The 15963-nt window shown below is 56.8% G+C and overlaps 1 protein-coding gene across 2 annotated transcripts; it reads right to left on the bottom strand.

Moving 5' to 3' along the window:
- Positions 1 to 639: 639 nt before the first annotated feature.
- On the bottom strand, positions 640 to 15020 carry ZNF783 (zinc finger protein 783). 2 transcript variants are annotated; one of them, XM_060196770.1, is made up of 7 exons: positions 14804 to 15020; positions 10096 to 10485; positions 9880 to 10006; positions 9673 to 9783; positions 5742 to 5834; positions 3607 to 3816; positions 640 to 2942 (listed from the first exon to the last, which is right to left on the bottom strand). In XM_060196770.1, exons 1-7 carry the CDS (start codon positions 14813 to 14815, stop codon positions 2173 to 2175), a joined length of 1713 nt encoding a protein of 570 aa, XP_060052753.1. In that variant the 5' UTR covers positions 14816 to 15020; the 3' UTR covers positions 640 to 2172. The 2 variants fall into 2 exon arrangements, with proteins under 2 accessions (XP_060052753.1, XP_060052754.1); XM_060196771.1 differs by having other exon boundaries at positions 9880 to 9961.
- Positions 15021 to 15963: the final 943 nt, after the last annotated feature.

Raw genomic sequence — 15963 nt, 5'->3', positions numbered from 1 at the left:
TGCAGCTGCCCCGGGGCCCTGTCCGGGAGAAGTGGAGGCTGGACAGCCGGAGCGGGCACCTCTTTCCGAATCCCCGGCAGCTGTAGACCCGGCCCGAATGTCCCGGCGCGTGTCCGGGAGCCGGCTGCAGCCTCTCCGTAGGCGGCACCTGCCCTGCCCGGCCCGGCCCGGCCCTCCCCTTCCGGGGCTCCGGAGACAGCGGGACGCGGGAAAGACTCCACGCTACGGCCGGCCCCGCCCCACCGCCCGGAACCAGCCCCCATTGGCCGGCTCGGGAAGCCCCTCCCCGCCCCCGAAGTCACTTCCCATTGGCCAGAATGCTCCGCCCCGTTGCCCGGAACCACCCCCTATTGGCTCGCCCTGGAAGCCCCGCCCTACCCCCGAACCGCTCCCCATTGGCGGGCCCGAGAAGCACCGCCCCGCACACGCGGAGGGACCAGGGATCGGCTTCCCATTGGCCAGCGCCGTAGGCCCCGCCCCCAAGGGCGTGCCCGAGCCAGGTGGGCTGCCAGCAGGTTGAAGACGCCCGGGCAGGTGCGAGTGCCCCTAAAGTACTCGGATCCCCGCAGCCAGCAGGCGCCGCGGCCTGAAACCGCCCTGTGCGGCCGCGTTCTCCCGGAAGCAAGCGGCAGACAGTGCCAAGGATTCCAACGTCTTTATTGAGCACCAAGAAGGGCGCGACCGTCCCAGGTCATACCAGCATACTCAGCACCGCGCGGCGAACGCTTGGCAAGGAGAGGGTGCGCCGGTGCCTTGCCATGACTCGGGGTCTCGCGCTTCCGTGGGGGGCGCCTGTATTTACACTGGGCGTTTACCGTGAGGACCCGGGCCGGGGACGCCCCCAGAGAGTCCCTTGCCGGCTCTCCCTGCACCTGAGCCAGGGCAGACAAGCAGAACCTAGGGCTGGATGGGGGGGGGGGACACTGCTAAGCACGCCCAGGGGATCCTGGCCCCGCTGTCACTGGCTGGTCCCCTCACCCCACCAGCTCGTTACTTTGGGGGGACACGCGGGGGTGGGAAAGGAGCAGGAGGTGGTACAGCCAGGGGACAGGCCGCTCCCCATGGTGTGAGGCAAATGAGGCAACAGTCAAAACAGCTGAGGTCCTCCCAGCCCCGTAGTTTCGGGGTAGCCTCAGGGGGATAATTTAGGCAGGGAGAGCCAGCTGTGGCCAAGACGTCCCCTGGAGGCCTCATACCGTATTGCCTGAACTCTCATCTTCAAACCTCACTGCTTTGGTCAAGAACGTCTCCCCCCCCCAAAAAAAAAAAAAATCCAGAGAGCTGGGAGGCAAGGAGGTGCAGCCCATGGGGGAAGTCCGCTCACTGCACCAAACCTCTGCGCCACTCTCTCTCTCTCTCTCTCACACACACACACACACACACACACACACACTCTGAATCAGGGTGGAAAGATCTATTGTCAGAAGGGAAAGCAGAGCTGGGAAGGACTTTTTAAAAAATCCGTCCGCATAGCAACTGTGGCACTTTTGAGTGCACTTGGAAATTGGAAAATGTCCATCTCCCCCCCAAAAAATAAAGCAGGTGGCCTCTGCTTCTTGCGCAGGCCAGCGGGGTCCTGTCATTACATCTGCTGCCAGCAGACCTGTCACACCTCCCGCCCCCACACCCCCCAAGTTGGCCCTCCCTACACCTACAAGAGCGAGCCCCAGGGAGTCAGGAATGTAGAAGTGACAGCAAAAACAAAACAAAAAACTGAGAACACCACAGTGCCACTGCCTCCTGGTGGTTGAAGAAAAAAAAAAAATCTCCGACATTGCCCGGGTGAAGAAGGAACAGCTTTAGGCTGCAGGGGAAAGGCCTGAGGTTGAGGTTCTGGCGGGTAGGGAGGGGTGCCCAGAATTAGAGGGAGGCCCAGGAGAGCCAGAGGAGGGCTCCTCAGCAGGGAGGGGCTTGGAGGCCTGCCGGGTTGTCCGCCGCATACCAGAGGCTCAGCCCTCCTCCCTGTGACGGCGAGCAGGCCTGGGGGGCTAGGGGCCTCCGAGAGGCACCCTGCAAGCCCCAGGCCCAGCCCCCCTCCCCCCTCCAGACCTGGTGGGTTAGGGGACGCTTGGCAGACCCCGAGCCCAGGCCCAGCCCTCCTCCCTGCGGCCCCCAGAGCAGGCCTCGGGTGCCAGGGGGTGCTTGGAGAGCCGCCCCCCGCAGCCCCCAGGTTCAGCCCTCCTCCCGGTGGGGGCCCCCGGGGGCGCGCGCGTGCACGTCCATGTGCACCGCCAGGTCGTGGCTGCGCTTGAAGGTGCGGTCGCACTGCCCGCAGCGGTAGGGGCGCTCGCCCGTGTGGGTGCGCTGGTGGCGGAAGAGGTCGGAGGGCCGGCGGAAGGCCTTGCCGCAGTAGGTGCAGGCCGGGCAGGCGCCGGAGCCCGTGTGCAGCCGCTGGTGCAGCAACAGGCTCTTGCGCTGCGGGAAGAAGCGCAGGCACTGGTTGCAGTGGAACACCCTGGAGCGCCGGCCCCCGCACCCCCCGGAGCCCCCGGAGCCCCCGGCCAGCCAGTGGATCACCGGGCCCCGCGCCACCACCTCCCCGGGCTCCAGGGGCTCCAGGGCCGGCCGGGGCTGCGCAGAGTGTGCGCGCTGGTGGATGGTCAGGCTGATCTTGAGGCGGAAGCTCTGGCCGCAGTCCGGGCAGGGGAAGGCCTGCTCCCGCTGGCGCTGGCGGGGCAGCACCCGGGCCGGCTCCGGGGGGGTCCCCGGGGACAGGGTCGCTCCCGGCGGCGGTGCTGCTCCAGCCCCCGTGCTGCTCCCGGGCGTGCTGGGCTGCCTCAGGCTGGGGGGCCTCGGGCTGCTCCCCGACCCTGACCCTCGGGGGGTGCTGGGCTGGCTCGGTCTGGGAGGCACCGTCCTGCTCCTGAGCCCTCGGGGGGTGCTGGGCTGGCTCGGGCTCGAAGGCCTCACCTCCTCCATCTTGATGAGCACAGCACTGCCACCTGGCCAAGAGGGTGGAGGTGGGTATCAAGCCACCAGAACCCCACCTGGTGGGGAGGGGGGTCCACCACCATTAACACCCTCCCCCCGCTGAGCCTTCTTCCGGCAGGAAGCTTTGCCCTGACAGGCTAATAAGGCCCTCAGGAGGTCAGTGGTCACCACAGACAGATGAGCAAAGAGGAATCTTTAGATTTTAAAAAAAAAAAAGGTGCTGGGCAGTGGTGCACCGTGTTGAACCCACGTTGCAATATGCAAGGGCCGAGGTTCATGCACCCCCACTCCCCAACACACACACACACACACACACACACACCCCTACAGGAGGGAAGGAGGAAAGCTTCACTAGTGGTGAAACAGGTCTGCAGCGGTCTCTCCCTCCCTCTGTCTTCCCCTCCCCTCTCAACTTGGGTCTCTAGCCAAGAAATAAGTAGAATATTAGAGAGAGCGAAATCTACATCCGGGACACCATATATCAGGCCTCCGGAGACAGGGATGGACGAGGCCCCATCATGAGCGGCCTTTCTGCTACCTGACAGCCACGCAGCCACAGGTGACCTGGTTCCCCTGGTCCTTGAAGCCAAGGGAAGGGCCCCTCAAGAGGACACCTGATCCCACCTCTCTTACACACACACACCCTGCCCCGCGCCAAGCCTTCACTCAACTTACCTGGCCGCTGGCCCAGCCTGGCTGCCCTGGGTGATGAGGTTGGTAGCTGTCGGGAGGAGGAGGAGGAGGAGGAGGAGGAGGAGGAGGAGGAGGAGGAAAGGGATGAGGCGTCTTCCTCCTGCTCCTGCTTGACCCAGGGCAGCGGCATGGGGGCGCCGGCTGCAGGTGCCGAGGAAGGGCACCCCGTCAGGACAGGCTCCAAACGGGCTTCTGCAAGAGAGCATGGTCTCAGGTGGGCCCCACTGCGAGCGGACCCCTGGCTCTGCCCCCACCCCCAGGGCAGCTGGGGGCCCACTGGGCAGCCTCAGCTTCAGGAGGAGCAGAGGGCAGCACCCCCATTGCCAGGCAGGCCAAGGCACATAAGTTGTCCCCCCTGAACCTGACTGTCCCCCAATGAGCCTGCAGAGGACAGGGTTTGGGGCTGTGACTGATGGTGGGGACCATGACAAGGGTGCATGAACACAGATCAGGCGACCGCAGAGACCCACCCCCACCCCCCTCAGGCAGTCCCCTGCTCAGTTGCGGGACATAAGACAGAGATGGAGAAGACCAGGGCGATAGTGCAGGGGTAACGCACAGGACTTGCCTGCAAGAGCTCTTGCCCCAGGTTCAATCCCTGGCTACACCAAGAGCCAGAGCTGAGCAGTGCTCTGGTGAGAAAGAAAAGAAAAGGCAAAGAGGAAGGAGAGAGAAAGAGGAAGAAAGAGCTAGAAGGGGCTGCGCAGTGGCACCCCGGTTGAGCACACACGTCCGTCACCACGCACAAAAGACCGGGGCTCAAGCCCCCAGCTGCTACCAGCAGATGGGGGAAGCAGGAAGCAGGCCTCTCTCTAATTTTTCTCCCTATTTGTATTAGAGCAGATATTTATTAGACATTTATTATATAGTGAGAGAGAAACTGAGAGGGGGGAGAGAGATCTGCAAACCTGCTTCTGTTCCTGACGCGTCCCCCTGCAGGTGGGGAGTGTGGGCTCCGTGCCCCCCCCGGTCTTTGTGCTTGGCTGGGAACACCACCTCTCTCTCCCTCCTCCCCTCCCTTCCCCTTCTTCCCTCTCTCTCCCTCTTCCCTCAGTGTCTCTGTCTCCGCCTAATAAATAAATGAATACAATACAATTTTAAAAGAATGGAAAGATTCAGCCCATCTTGGATGGAGCTCGAAGGAGTCATGTGAAGTGAGATCAGTCAGAAACAGAAGGATGAATACGGGATGATCTCACTCACAGACAGAAGCAGAAAAACAAGGTCAGAAGGGAAAACACAGAGCAGAACTCGGACTGGAGTTGGCGTATTGCACCAAAGTAAGACTCTGGGGTCAGGGAGAGGGTTCAGGTCCTGGAACAGGATGGCAGAGGAGGACCTAGTGGGGGTTGAATTGTTGTGTGGAAAACTGGGAAATGTTACATATGTACAAACTATTGTATTCTACTGTCAACTGTAAACCATTAATCCCCCGATAAAAAAATAATAAAAATAAGGCGGTCGGGCAGTAGTGCAGCGGGTTAAGCGCACGTGGTGTGAAGCACAAGGACTGGCGTGAGGATCCCGGTTAGAGCCCCTGGCTCCCCACCTGCAGGGGAGTCGCTTCACAGGCAGTGAAGCAGGTCTGCAGGTGTCTGTCTTTCTCTCCCCCTGTCTTCCCCTCCTCTCTCTATTTCTCTCTGTCCTATTCAACAACGACGACATCATCAACAATAATAACTACAACAACAATAAAACAACAAGGGCAACAAGGGGAAAATAAATAAATAATTTTTAAAAGTTAAATAAAAAGAATGAAAAGAACTGGAGAGAAAGCAGCTGGGGACGGAAGTCAGCCCACAGGAGGAGGAGGGGACTAGGTGGGGTTGCCCAGGGGTCACCCACCCCCCACAACCCGACCCCATGTCTGTCCACTTCTGTGCTGGGCGGGGGGGGGGGGGGGGGCAGGAATCTGCTTTGGGCAGAAACAAGTGGAAACTGCTGGGCAGCCCCTGCCTCCCCCCCCAGAAAGGACACAAACAGAAGAGGGCCCCCCCCCCCCGGACCTGCCATCATCCTCCTCACTTGGGCCTTCAACACACCTGAGAAATCCCCAGAGCCCAGGTCCTGCCCCCACATCAGGACACCCTCGGCTGCTACCCGCTGCCCTCACTCACCAGTGCTGGGTGCAGGGGAGGTGACTCTAACTTCCGGGGCCTTCTCCGGTCTGGCTTTGGGGTCCACCTGAGCAGGGCTGATGGGACTGGGTCCTGGGATGGGAGAGAGGCCCCAGAAGGCAAATCAGAGACACTGAGGACCACACAGTACCCCCCCCCAAGCAGAAAAAGAGCTTTTTTAAATGTATGTTTATGTATTCTCTTTAGTTATTGGATAGAGACAGTCAGAAATGGATAGGGAAGGAAGGGAAAGACAGGAGACAGAGACAGAGAGACACCTGCAGCCCTGCTTCACCACACGTGGTGCTTCCGCCCTGCAGGTGGGGACTTGGGCCTTGAACCCCGGGTTCTTGCACACTGTAATATATGCGCTCAACCAGGTGCGCTACCACCCAGCCCCGGAGAGAGCATTTTTAGCCTTAAACTTTTTTTTTTTAATTTCATTATCACATGAGAGAGACCAGAGTACCGCTCTAGCAGGCTCTGTGTCACAGATCGAACCCAGGGCCTCATACAGACGAGGTCCTATAAACTACCCGCTGAGCTGCCTCCCAGAGATTGTGAGCCAAACATAACACGGGAACTATGGCTTCCTGGACTTGCATTCTAGGCTCCTAAAGAAAGCATTCTATGGGGGGCCCAGGTTAAGCACACATATTACAGTGCGCAAGCACCCAGGTTCGAGCCCCTGGTCCTACCTGCAGGGGGAAAGCTTTGTGAGTGGTGAGGCAGGGCTGCAGGTGTCTGTCTCTCTGGCTCTCTCCCTGTCTCACCCTCCCCTCTCAATTTCTTTCTGTCTCTATCCAAAAATAAAGATATTTAAAAGAAAAGAAAAGACATTCTAGAGCATGGGAGAGATAGCATAATGGTTAGGCAAAAACAGGCTTCATGCCTGGGGCTCCAAGAAAAAGCTCTTAGAAGGGCCAGGCGGTGGTGCACCCGGCTGCGCATAAATGTTACTGTGTACGAGGACCCGGGTTCAAGATTTGACCCCACAGGTCAGAAGCTTTTCTAGTGGGGAAGCAGGGCTGCAGGTGTCTCTTTCTCCGCCTCCATCTCAATTTCTCTGTCCAATGAATGAATCAATGAGTGAATGAATGAATAGAAAAAGAAAGAAAACTGATTGGGGGCTGGGTGGTAGCGCAATGGGTTAAGAACACGTAGTACAAAGTGCAGGGACCCGCACAAGGACCTGGTTCGAGCCCCCGGCTCCCCACCTGCAGGGGAGTCGCTTCACAGGCGGTGAAGCAGGTCTGCAGGTGTCTGTCTTTCTCTCCCCCTCTGTCTTCCCCTCCTCTCTCCATTTCTCTGACCTATCTAACAAGGACAACATCAATAACACCAAGAATAATTTAAAAAAGAAAAAGGACAGAAGTGGACAGCTACAGCAAATAGGGCAAAATCTTTGGCTGACAGTGGAGGCCGGCCCGCTCAACTTTCCCGAGTCTTTGATTTGTGGTAGCAGCAGGAAGGACAGTGCGTTACACTCCGCCACCTAGTGGCCTCTTCTGGCTCCGCTGTTCTAGACGGTCTATCCGGCAAAGTCTCGGCAGGTTTTCTCTATGCTCAGATGAGCCAGGACTTTCCTGACAACCCGATATTTAGAGAGAGGATAAAAAGGCAACCAGCAGACCACTCCACCGTCCACGGATCTCTCCTGTGGTACAGGGCATCGGACCCAGGGTCTCACGTCTGGTACTTCTTCTTCTAGCGTTTGCCACGTCTGGTACTGTGTGCACTGAACAGCTGCTTCCCAGCCCCTTACATTTAATTCAGGTGTTTTCTTTTGTTTTGTTTTGTTTTTTGGCTCCAAGTTTATCACTGAGGCTTGGTGCCAGCACTACAAATCCACCGCTCCCCCATTTATTGGATAGGACAGAGAGAAACTGAGAAGAGAGGTGGAGATGAGAGAGGGAGAGAGGTGGTCCGGGAGGTGGCGCAGTGGATAAAGCATTTTGACTCTCAAGCATGAGGTTCTGAGTTCAATCCCCGGCAGCACATGTACCAGAGTGATGTCTGGTTCTCTCTCTCTCCTATGTTTCTCACTAATAAATAAGTAAAATATTAAAAAGAGAGAGAGAAGGAGGGAGAAAGAGAGACACCTGCAGACCTGCTTCACCACTTCTGAAGCACCTCCCCTGCAGGTGGGGAGCCGGGGCTTGAGCCCGGGACCCTGTGCATGGTAACAGGTGCACTTAAATTACTGCATCACCACCCAGACCCCCTTACCTTTTTTTTTCTAATTATCTATTTATTAATGAGAGACAGAGAGTGACAGAGAACCAGAGAGAAGACCAGGAAGCGGGGCTAAGTGCACCTATTACCATGTGGAAGAGCCCGGGGTTCAAGCCCTTGGCTCCCCACCTGCAGGGGGGTGCTTCACAAGTGATGAAGCAGGGCTGCAGGTGTCTCTCATTCTCTCTCCCTCTTTCTACTTTGCCCCTCTAAATTTCTCTCTGTTCTATCAAATAAGACAGGGGGGAAAAAAAGGAGGAAAAATGGCCCTGTGAGCAGTGGATTCCTAGTGTAGTCACCGAGCCCCAGTGACAACCCTGGTGGCAATAAAAATAAATCAATAGGGAGCCAGGCGGTAGCTCAGTGGGTTAAGCGCACATGGCGCAAAGCACAAGGACCGGCATAAAGATCCCGGTTCAAGCCCCCGGCTCCCCACCTGCAGGGGAGTCGCTTCACAGGCATTGAAGCAGGTCTGCAGGTGTCTGTCTTTCTCTCCCCCTCTGTCTTCCCCTCCTCTCTCCAATTCTCTGTCCTATCCAACAATGATAATAACTACAACAATAAAACAAGGGCAACAAAAGGGAATAAATAAATATTTAAAATAAATAAATAATTGAGGATTACACGCATGACCTCAGGGGTGACAGCCCAGTATTTTTTTTTTTTGCTTCCAGGGTTATTGTTGGGGCTCAGTGCCTGCACCACGAATCCACTGCTCCTGGAAGCCATTTTTTTCCCTTTTGTTACCCTGGTTGTTTCACCATTGTTCTGGTTATTAGTATTGTTGTTACTGGTGTCGTTGTTGTTGGATAGGACAGAGAGAAATGGAGAGGAGGGAAAGACAGAGAGGGGGAGAGAAAGACAGACACCTGCAGACCTGCTTCACCGCCTGTGAAGCGAATCATCCCCTGCAGGCAGGGAGCCGGGGGCTCAAACCGGGATCCTTCTGCCGGTCCTTGCACTTAACCCACTGCGCTACTGCCCGACCCCCGACAGCCCAGTATTTTAACTGCAACAGCACCTCCTGAGTCATTTAAATCTATTTTTTTTTTTTTAACCAGAGCACTATTCAGCTCTGGCTTATGATGGTGCGGGGGAATGAACCTGGGACTTTGCAGCCTCAGGCATGAGAGTCTGTTGTATAACCATTAGGCTATCTACCCTCCGCCTTCAATTTAATTTTTTTAAATGATCCCTCTAAGGGACCAGGTGGTGGTGCACCTGGTTGAGCACACACATTATAGTGCACAAGGACCCGGGTTCAAGCCCCGTCTCCACCTGCGGGGGAGGGGGGGGAAGCTTCATGAGCCACAAAGCAGGGCTGCAAGTGTCTCTCTGTCTCTCCCCCTCCCTTCTCAATGTCTGTCTCTATCAGTGAAACTCTCTAAGAGCCTGGTCTGTGGACAGTTCAGCAACACAGGCGGAAGCTTCTCCCAGGAGCCCAGGCTGTGCCTGAGGAAAGCAGATGGAAGGGCCCGGGATGCGTGACAAGGACACCACCCCATTCCTACAGCCAGCACCGCCCGTCCCCACCACCTCCCCGCACCCACACACAGACTGAAGCTATGAAGAAAAAAACAGGGCGAGAAGACCAGTGCCTGCGTGCCCACTGCAGGTGGAGAGCCTGGGGGGAGAGCGGTACCACCATCCTATCTGGGGGTTCAGAACCCAGCCAGCGGCCCCACTCCCCACTCACCAGCGCCGGACTGCCTCGGTTCGGCCACCTCCTCCAGGCTGTCCTCCTGGCTGCAGGGCTCCTCTCCCCTCTCTATGCGGGCAAGCAGGTCGGGCTTAGAGATGGCATAATCTGCGGGCGAAAGGCGGGAGGGGGCGACGGAGCCGGGGGTCAGTGGCCGGCGGGGACACGGGTGGCCTGGGGGGGGCGGTGGGGCAGGGCCCTCACCCAGGGACACCAGCGTCTCGTAGTTGCCGCGCATCACGTGCTTGTACAGCTCCTTCTGCCCCTCGTCCAGTTTGCCCCACTCCTGCTCGGAGAAATACACGGCCACGTCATCGAAGGTCACGGGCACCTGGAACCACAAGGGTCACGCGTGCTCACCCCCGCCCCCATCCCCGGGCGGCCTCCCCCCCCTCCCCCACCCCCACCCTCCCGGGCTACCTTGGGGGCCTCGCCCTTGCTGCCGGGGGGCAGCCGCAGGACCCAGAAGTTCCTGTTGCGGAGCAGGTTCTCCATGTTCTCCAGGCGCCGCTGCAGCAGCCCGTACTCCTGCAGCAGGGTGCCCAGCACGGCCCACTTGCCCTCCAGCTGCTGCCCCAGGTCCACGGCCGTCTTCTCGCAGTCGGCCAGCTTCTTCTCCGCCATGCCCGTGCGGCCCTCCAGGCTGAGCAGCCGGGCCAGGCAGGAGTCCACCTTCTTCTCCAGGGCCTGGATGGCGGCCACCACCGTCCACAGGGTGATCTCCGTGGAGTAGAGGTAGGAGCTCTCGGCCGGCGGGGGCGGCGGGGGCGACGGGGCGAGGCTCGGGGGTCTGTTATCCGAACCTGGGGCCTGTCGGGGAGGCAGGCGGAGGGGTTTCAGCAGACGCCTACAACCAGGGTACCCAGCGCTGGGATGTGGGAAGTGGCCCAGTGGGTAGAGCACACGGCTTAGATAGCTGAGGGTCTAGGCTTAAAGGACACAGGGACCCATGTGGGGTGTCTCCTCTCTCAACACCCTGCACAACACCCAGGGAGCCCCATGGAGGGTGGGCAGGGCTGTGGGGTGTCTCCTCTCTCAGCAGCCTGCACAGCACCCAGGGAGCCCATGGAGGGTGGGCAGGGCTGTGGGGTGTCTCCTCTCTCAGCACCAGGCACAGCACCCAGGGAGCCCATGGAGGGTGGGCAGAGCTGTGAGGTCTCTCTCTCCTCTAAACATACAGGGTCAGTATATATAGCTCTGAGCATATATACACACACAAACATATATGTATGTATGTATTTTTAGCCTAAGTATCTAATGTTTCAAATTTGTAAACTGATTGAATTCTGACACTGGGATTAAATTGTTTACGCAGGTCAAGATTTCAGCTTGCAGACAACACTCATGTCCAGTGGAGAAGCAATCACAGAAGCCAGAACTCCCACCTGCTGCTCCCTGAAAAGATATCTTATCCACACTCCCAGAGGGATACGTGTGAGGGGAAGATGATCAGGGGGCTCCACCAGGACCCAAAGTATGTTACCAGGAGCCTTGTTTGTTTATCCCAGCACTGGAATGGATATTTTTTTATCCCAGCACTGGAATGGAAGGGAATCTGGAAAACACCGGAGGAAGCCAGGCACTGTTTCTCTAATTCTCTGAGAGAGAAGAGAAAAAAGGCCACGTGGAAGTAGTAATAGGTGCAGGTGTGACTGAGACAGGAAGTGACGGGCAGGGGGTAGACAGCATAATGGTTATGTAAAGAGACTCTCATTCTTGAGGCTCCAAAGTCCTAGGTCCAATCCCCTGGAGCACAGTAAGCCAGAACTAAGCAGTGCTCCAGTGGTACATAAAAAAAAAAAAAAAAAAGAAGAAGGGTGGGGGCAGGTGGTGCACCTGGTTAAGCATTCACATTACAGTGCACAAGGTCCCAGGTTCAAGCCCCCCCCCCACTTGCAGGGGAAAGCTTCACAAGTGATGAAGCAGGTCTGCAGGTGTCTGTCTCTCTCCCTCTCCTCTCCCCTCTCAATGTCTCTGTGTCTCTATCCAATAATAAATATTTTTTAAGTGGCACACCTGGTTAAGCGCACACATTATAGTGCAAGGTTCAAGCCCCTGGCTCCCACCTGCAGAAGGAAAGTTTCACAAATGGTAAAGCAGGGCTGCAGGTGTCTGTCTCTCTTTCTCTTTCCCTCTCTGTCTCCACCTACTTTCTGATTTCTGGCTGTCTCTATCCAATAAATAAAGATTTAAAAAAAAAATTTTTTTTAATGTACAATGAAGGCAATCTGAAAAAAAAAAAAAAGGAAAAAGGAAAAAAATGGACACAAAAACTAGAGAGAGATAGACAATAGATATCAAGAGTTATAAAGTCAGCCCATATCTGTGACCTGGGGCAGTTGCCAGCGGAGGGCATGGGGACACAGGACTCTGGTGGTGGGAATGAATGGTGTGGAATCATACCGCTGTGGACACATGATTTTGTAGGGAAAAAAGGAGTGGTCTAGGAGGTGGCACAATGATAAAGCCTTGGACTCTCAAACATGAGGTCCTGAGTTCAATCCCCAGCAGCACATGTGCCAGAGTGATGTCTGGTTCTTTCTCTCTCCTCCTATCTTTCTCATAAATAAATAAAATCTCTTTAAAAAAGAAAAGAGGGAGTCGGGCTGTAGCGCAGCGGGTTAAGTGCAGGTGGCGCAAAGCACAAGGACGGGCGTAAGGTTCCTGGTTCGAACCCCGGCTCCCCACCTGCAGGGGAGTCGCTTCACAGGTGGTGAAGCAGCTCTGCAGGTGTCTGTCTTTCTCTCCCCCTCTCTGTCTTCCCCTCCTCTCTCCATTTCTCTCTGTCCTATCCAACAACGACGACATCAATAACCACAACAATAAAAACAAGGGCAACAAAAAGGAAATAAATATTTTTAAATCTATAAATAAATAAATAAATAAATAAAGGGGTCGGGCGGTAGCGCAGCGGGTTATATGAACGTGGCGCAAGGGTCCGGGTTCCAGCCCCCAGCGGTGAAGCAGGTCTGTAGGTGTCTTTCTCTCCCCCTCTCTATCTCCTCTCCTTTCTCAATTTCTCTCTGTCCTATCCAACAACAACAACAGCAATGACGACAATAATAATAACGACAGCAAGGGCAACCATCAGGGCAACAAAACGGGAAAAATGGTCTCCACGAGCCGTGGATTCATAGTGCAGGCACTGAGCGCCAGCAATGATCCAGGAGGCAAAATAAAATAAAATAACTTAAAAGAGAAGGGGAGGAGGGACAGGAAGGGGAAGAGGAAAGGGCCGGAAGAAGCAAAGCAGCCTGGGAAGTGGCACAGAGGGGAAAAGTACCTGACCCCAACCAGGGGGCCCTTTGCTCCCTGGCTTCGCAGGTACCTGAGCGATTCCCAGGTTCTCTCCGGACTTTTCTCAATCATTTATAAGTTTTTATTTTAATAAATTTAAAAGATAATAATAATAAGGGGCCCAGGCGGTAGCGCGGTGGGTTAAGCGCACATGGCGCGAAGCTCAAGGATCCTGGTTTGAGCCCCCCGGCTCCCCCACCTGTATGGGGGTCGCTTCACAAGAGATCTATTTCTCTTTCCTCCTCTCTTGTCTTCCCCTCCTCTCTCCATTTATGTCTGTCCTGTCCAACAACAACAACAACAATAACAACAAGGGCAACAAAAATGGGAAAAATGGCCTCCAGGAGCAGTGGATTCATGGTGCAGGCACCGAGCCCCAGCAATAACCCTGGGGGCAAAAAAATAATAACAATAAGTCTTTTAAAGAAGAAACAAGGAAAGGAAGGAAGGAAGAAAAGAAAAGAGAAGAGAAGAAAATAGCACTCCAGAGTGGCACACCTGGTTGAGAGCACCTGTTGCCAAACATAAAGACTCAGGTTCAAGCCCTTGGTCCCCGCCTGCCAAGGGGAGGGGGGGAGACTTTACAAGTGGTGAGGCAGGGCTGCAGGTGTCTCTCTCCGTATCTCCTCAATTTCTCTCTATCTCTAGCCAATAAACAAATACATTAAAAGGGAGGCGGCAGGCGGTGGCGCACCAGGTAAGGCGCACATGTTACCATGCGCAGGGGCCCCGGTTCCAGCCCCCGGTCCCCACCTGCAGGGGGAAAGCTTCATGAGTGCTGAAGCAGGGCTGCAGGTGTCTCCCTGTCTCTCTCCCTCTCTATCTCCTCCTCCCCATCTCGATTTCTGTCTGTATCCAATAATAAATAAGATTTTAAAATAAACATTGTTTTAAAAAAGAGAGAGAGAACGGAGGTAATAGTATAATGATTATGCAAAGAGACTCTCATGCCTGAGGCTCTGAAGTCCCAGGTTCAGTCCCTAGCACCACCATATGCCAGAGCTGAGCAGTGCTCTGATGAAAGAGTGGGGGAGGAGGGAGAAAAGAAAGCAGAGAAATTAGAGAAAAGGAAAGGAAAAGAAAGGAAGGGCTGGACAATTACAGCACGACTGGCAAAGCTCACGGATCACCATGCCCAAGCACCCGGGCTCAAAACCCCAGTCCCCCACCTGCAGGGGGGAGTCTCAGGAGGGGCAGGCTGCAGGTGTCTCTTTTCCTCTCTCTGTTTTTATTATAATTAAAATAATAATAATAACAACAAAAAAGAAAAAAAAACAGCAGGATAAACGATCTCTGCGGACGATGGACTTCACTGTACAGGCACTGAGCCCCAGTGGCAAACAAAAAAAAAAAAAAAGGAGAATGAAAAAGAGAGAGAGAGACAGAGAGAGAAGAGAGGAGGGGGGGAAAGAAGAAAGAAAAGGAGAGAGAAGAGACTGGAAGAGGCGTGAGGACCGGCGCCGCCCCGGCCGGGCCGCAGGTGCACCTCCAGACAGGCCCGGGCCGCGGCTCGGGGTCCCCAGGCGCCCGCGCCCCACGGCGGGGCCGCGAACCCGCTTCCGGCGCGGCCACTCGGCCCGGGCGGCTCTGCGGTGCCCGGGGGAGCCCGCGGGGGAGCGGGCAGGCGGCGGCCCGGCCCCTCGGCCCCCCCCGGAGCCCCTCCCGCCCCGAGCGCTCGGACCCGGGTCCCGGAGGCCGCAGGGCCGCGGGCGGGGAGGCCGCGGAGGCCGGGCTCGGGGCCGCCCGGGCGGGCGGGGAGGCCGCGGAGGCCGCGGAGCCCGGAGCCCGGAGCCCACCCGCGGCCGCGGCCCCCCACCCCGCCCCGGCTTACCGCGGAGGCCATGCTGGCCGCGTCCGGAGCCGGCGGCTGGGGCGGACGGACTGAGGGACCGGCAGGCGGACAGGCGGACAGACGGACAGACGGGCCGACGGACAGACGGACAGACGGGCCGCGGACGCCGGCGGCCACGTGCTCCCCGCGCACAGCGCCCCCTGCTGCCCGAAGGACCGCGCACAGCGCCCGCCGCCCCGCCCCGCCCCGCCCCGCCCCGCCCCGCCCCGCCCCGCGCGGACACTCGGACCCGGGGCCGCCCAGCCGGGTGCTGGGGCGCGGGGACAGCAGCCGGCGGCCCGCGACTGCCCGCGGGGGTTTGCCGGGAGGATGAGGGGGCTCCGGCCACAGCCAGGGAGGGAAGGGGCGGGGAAGGCAGGGTCAGGCCCCCTGGACACGGGTTCAGGGCCCGCAGTCACCCCTGGGTTTGGGAGAAGCCTGGTGTGCATACAGACTGTCTGAATGTTTATGAGAGAGGAGGGAGGGGAGGGGAGGGGGAGGAAAGATAGAAGGAAAGATTGGGGGAGAAGAGAGAGACCAGAGCAGAGGGAGGAGGAGGAGAGATGAGTGGGGGAGAGGCGAGAGACCAGAGCAGAGGGAGGAGGAGGAAAGATGAGTGGGGGAGAGGCGAGACACCAGAGCTCAGTTCAGCTCTGGCTGTTGGTGGTGCTGGGAACTGAACCTGGGATCTCAGAGCCTCCGGCAGGAGAATCTTTGTAATATTTTATTTATTTAAAGAGACAGATAGATGAGTGAGAGAGAGAGAGAGAAGAAAAGATGGGGGAGAGGAGAGAAACTGGAGCTCTGGCTGATGGCGGTACTGGGAGTAGAACCTGGGATCTCAGAGCCTCCGGCAGGAGAATCTTTATAATATTTTATTTATTTAAACAGACAGACAGATAGATGAGAGAGAGACCAAGACCAACCATAACCCTGGCTCAGCTCTGGCTGATGGTTCTAGAGACTGAATTTGAGACCTCAGAGCCTCGGGCAGGAGTCTTTTGCAGAATCATTATGCTGTTTTGTTTTGAAGATTTATTCATGAGAAAGATAGGAGGAGAGAGAACCAGACATCACTCTGGTACATACGCTACCAGGGATTGAACTTGGGACCTCATGCTTGAGTGTTCAATGCTTTATCCACTATGCCATCTCCTGGA

Source organism: Erinaceus europaeus, chromosome 8 (genome assembly GCF_950295315.1).
Source record: "Erinaceus europaeus chromosome 8, mEriEur2.1, whole genome shotgun sequence".
Taxonomy (NCBI): domain Eukaryota; kingdom Metazoa; phylum Chordata; class Mammalia; order Eulipotyphla; family Erinaceidae; genus Erinaceus; species Erinaceus europaeus.
Note: the sequence above shows the minus strand (reverse complement) of the source record. Positions and strands in the feature narration are given on the sequence as shown.

What these genes read in the sequence shown, in the direction of transcription:
- ZNF783 (XM_060196770.1), bottom strand. An exon ending in CGAGACGCTGGTGTCCCTGG is followed by an intron (nt 9,784 to 9,879) that starts GTGAGGGCCCTG and finishes TTTCGCCCGCAG; the next exon opens with ATTATGCCATCTCTAAGCCC. An exon ending in CAGGCTGGGCCAGCGGCCAG is followed by an intron (nt 2,943 to 3,606) that starts GTAAGTTGAGTG and finishes CCTCTTGGCCAG; the next exon opens with GTGGCAGTGCTGTGCTCATC.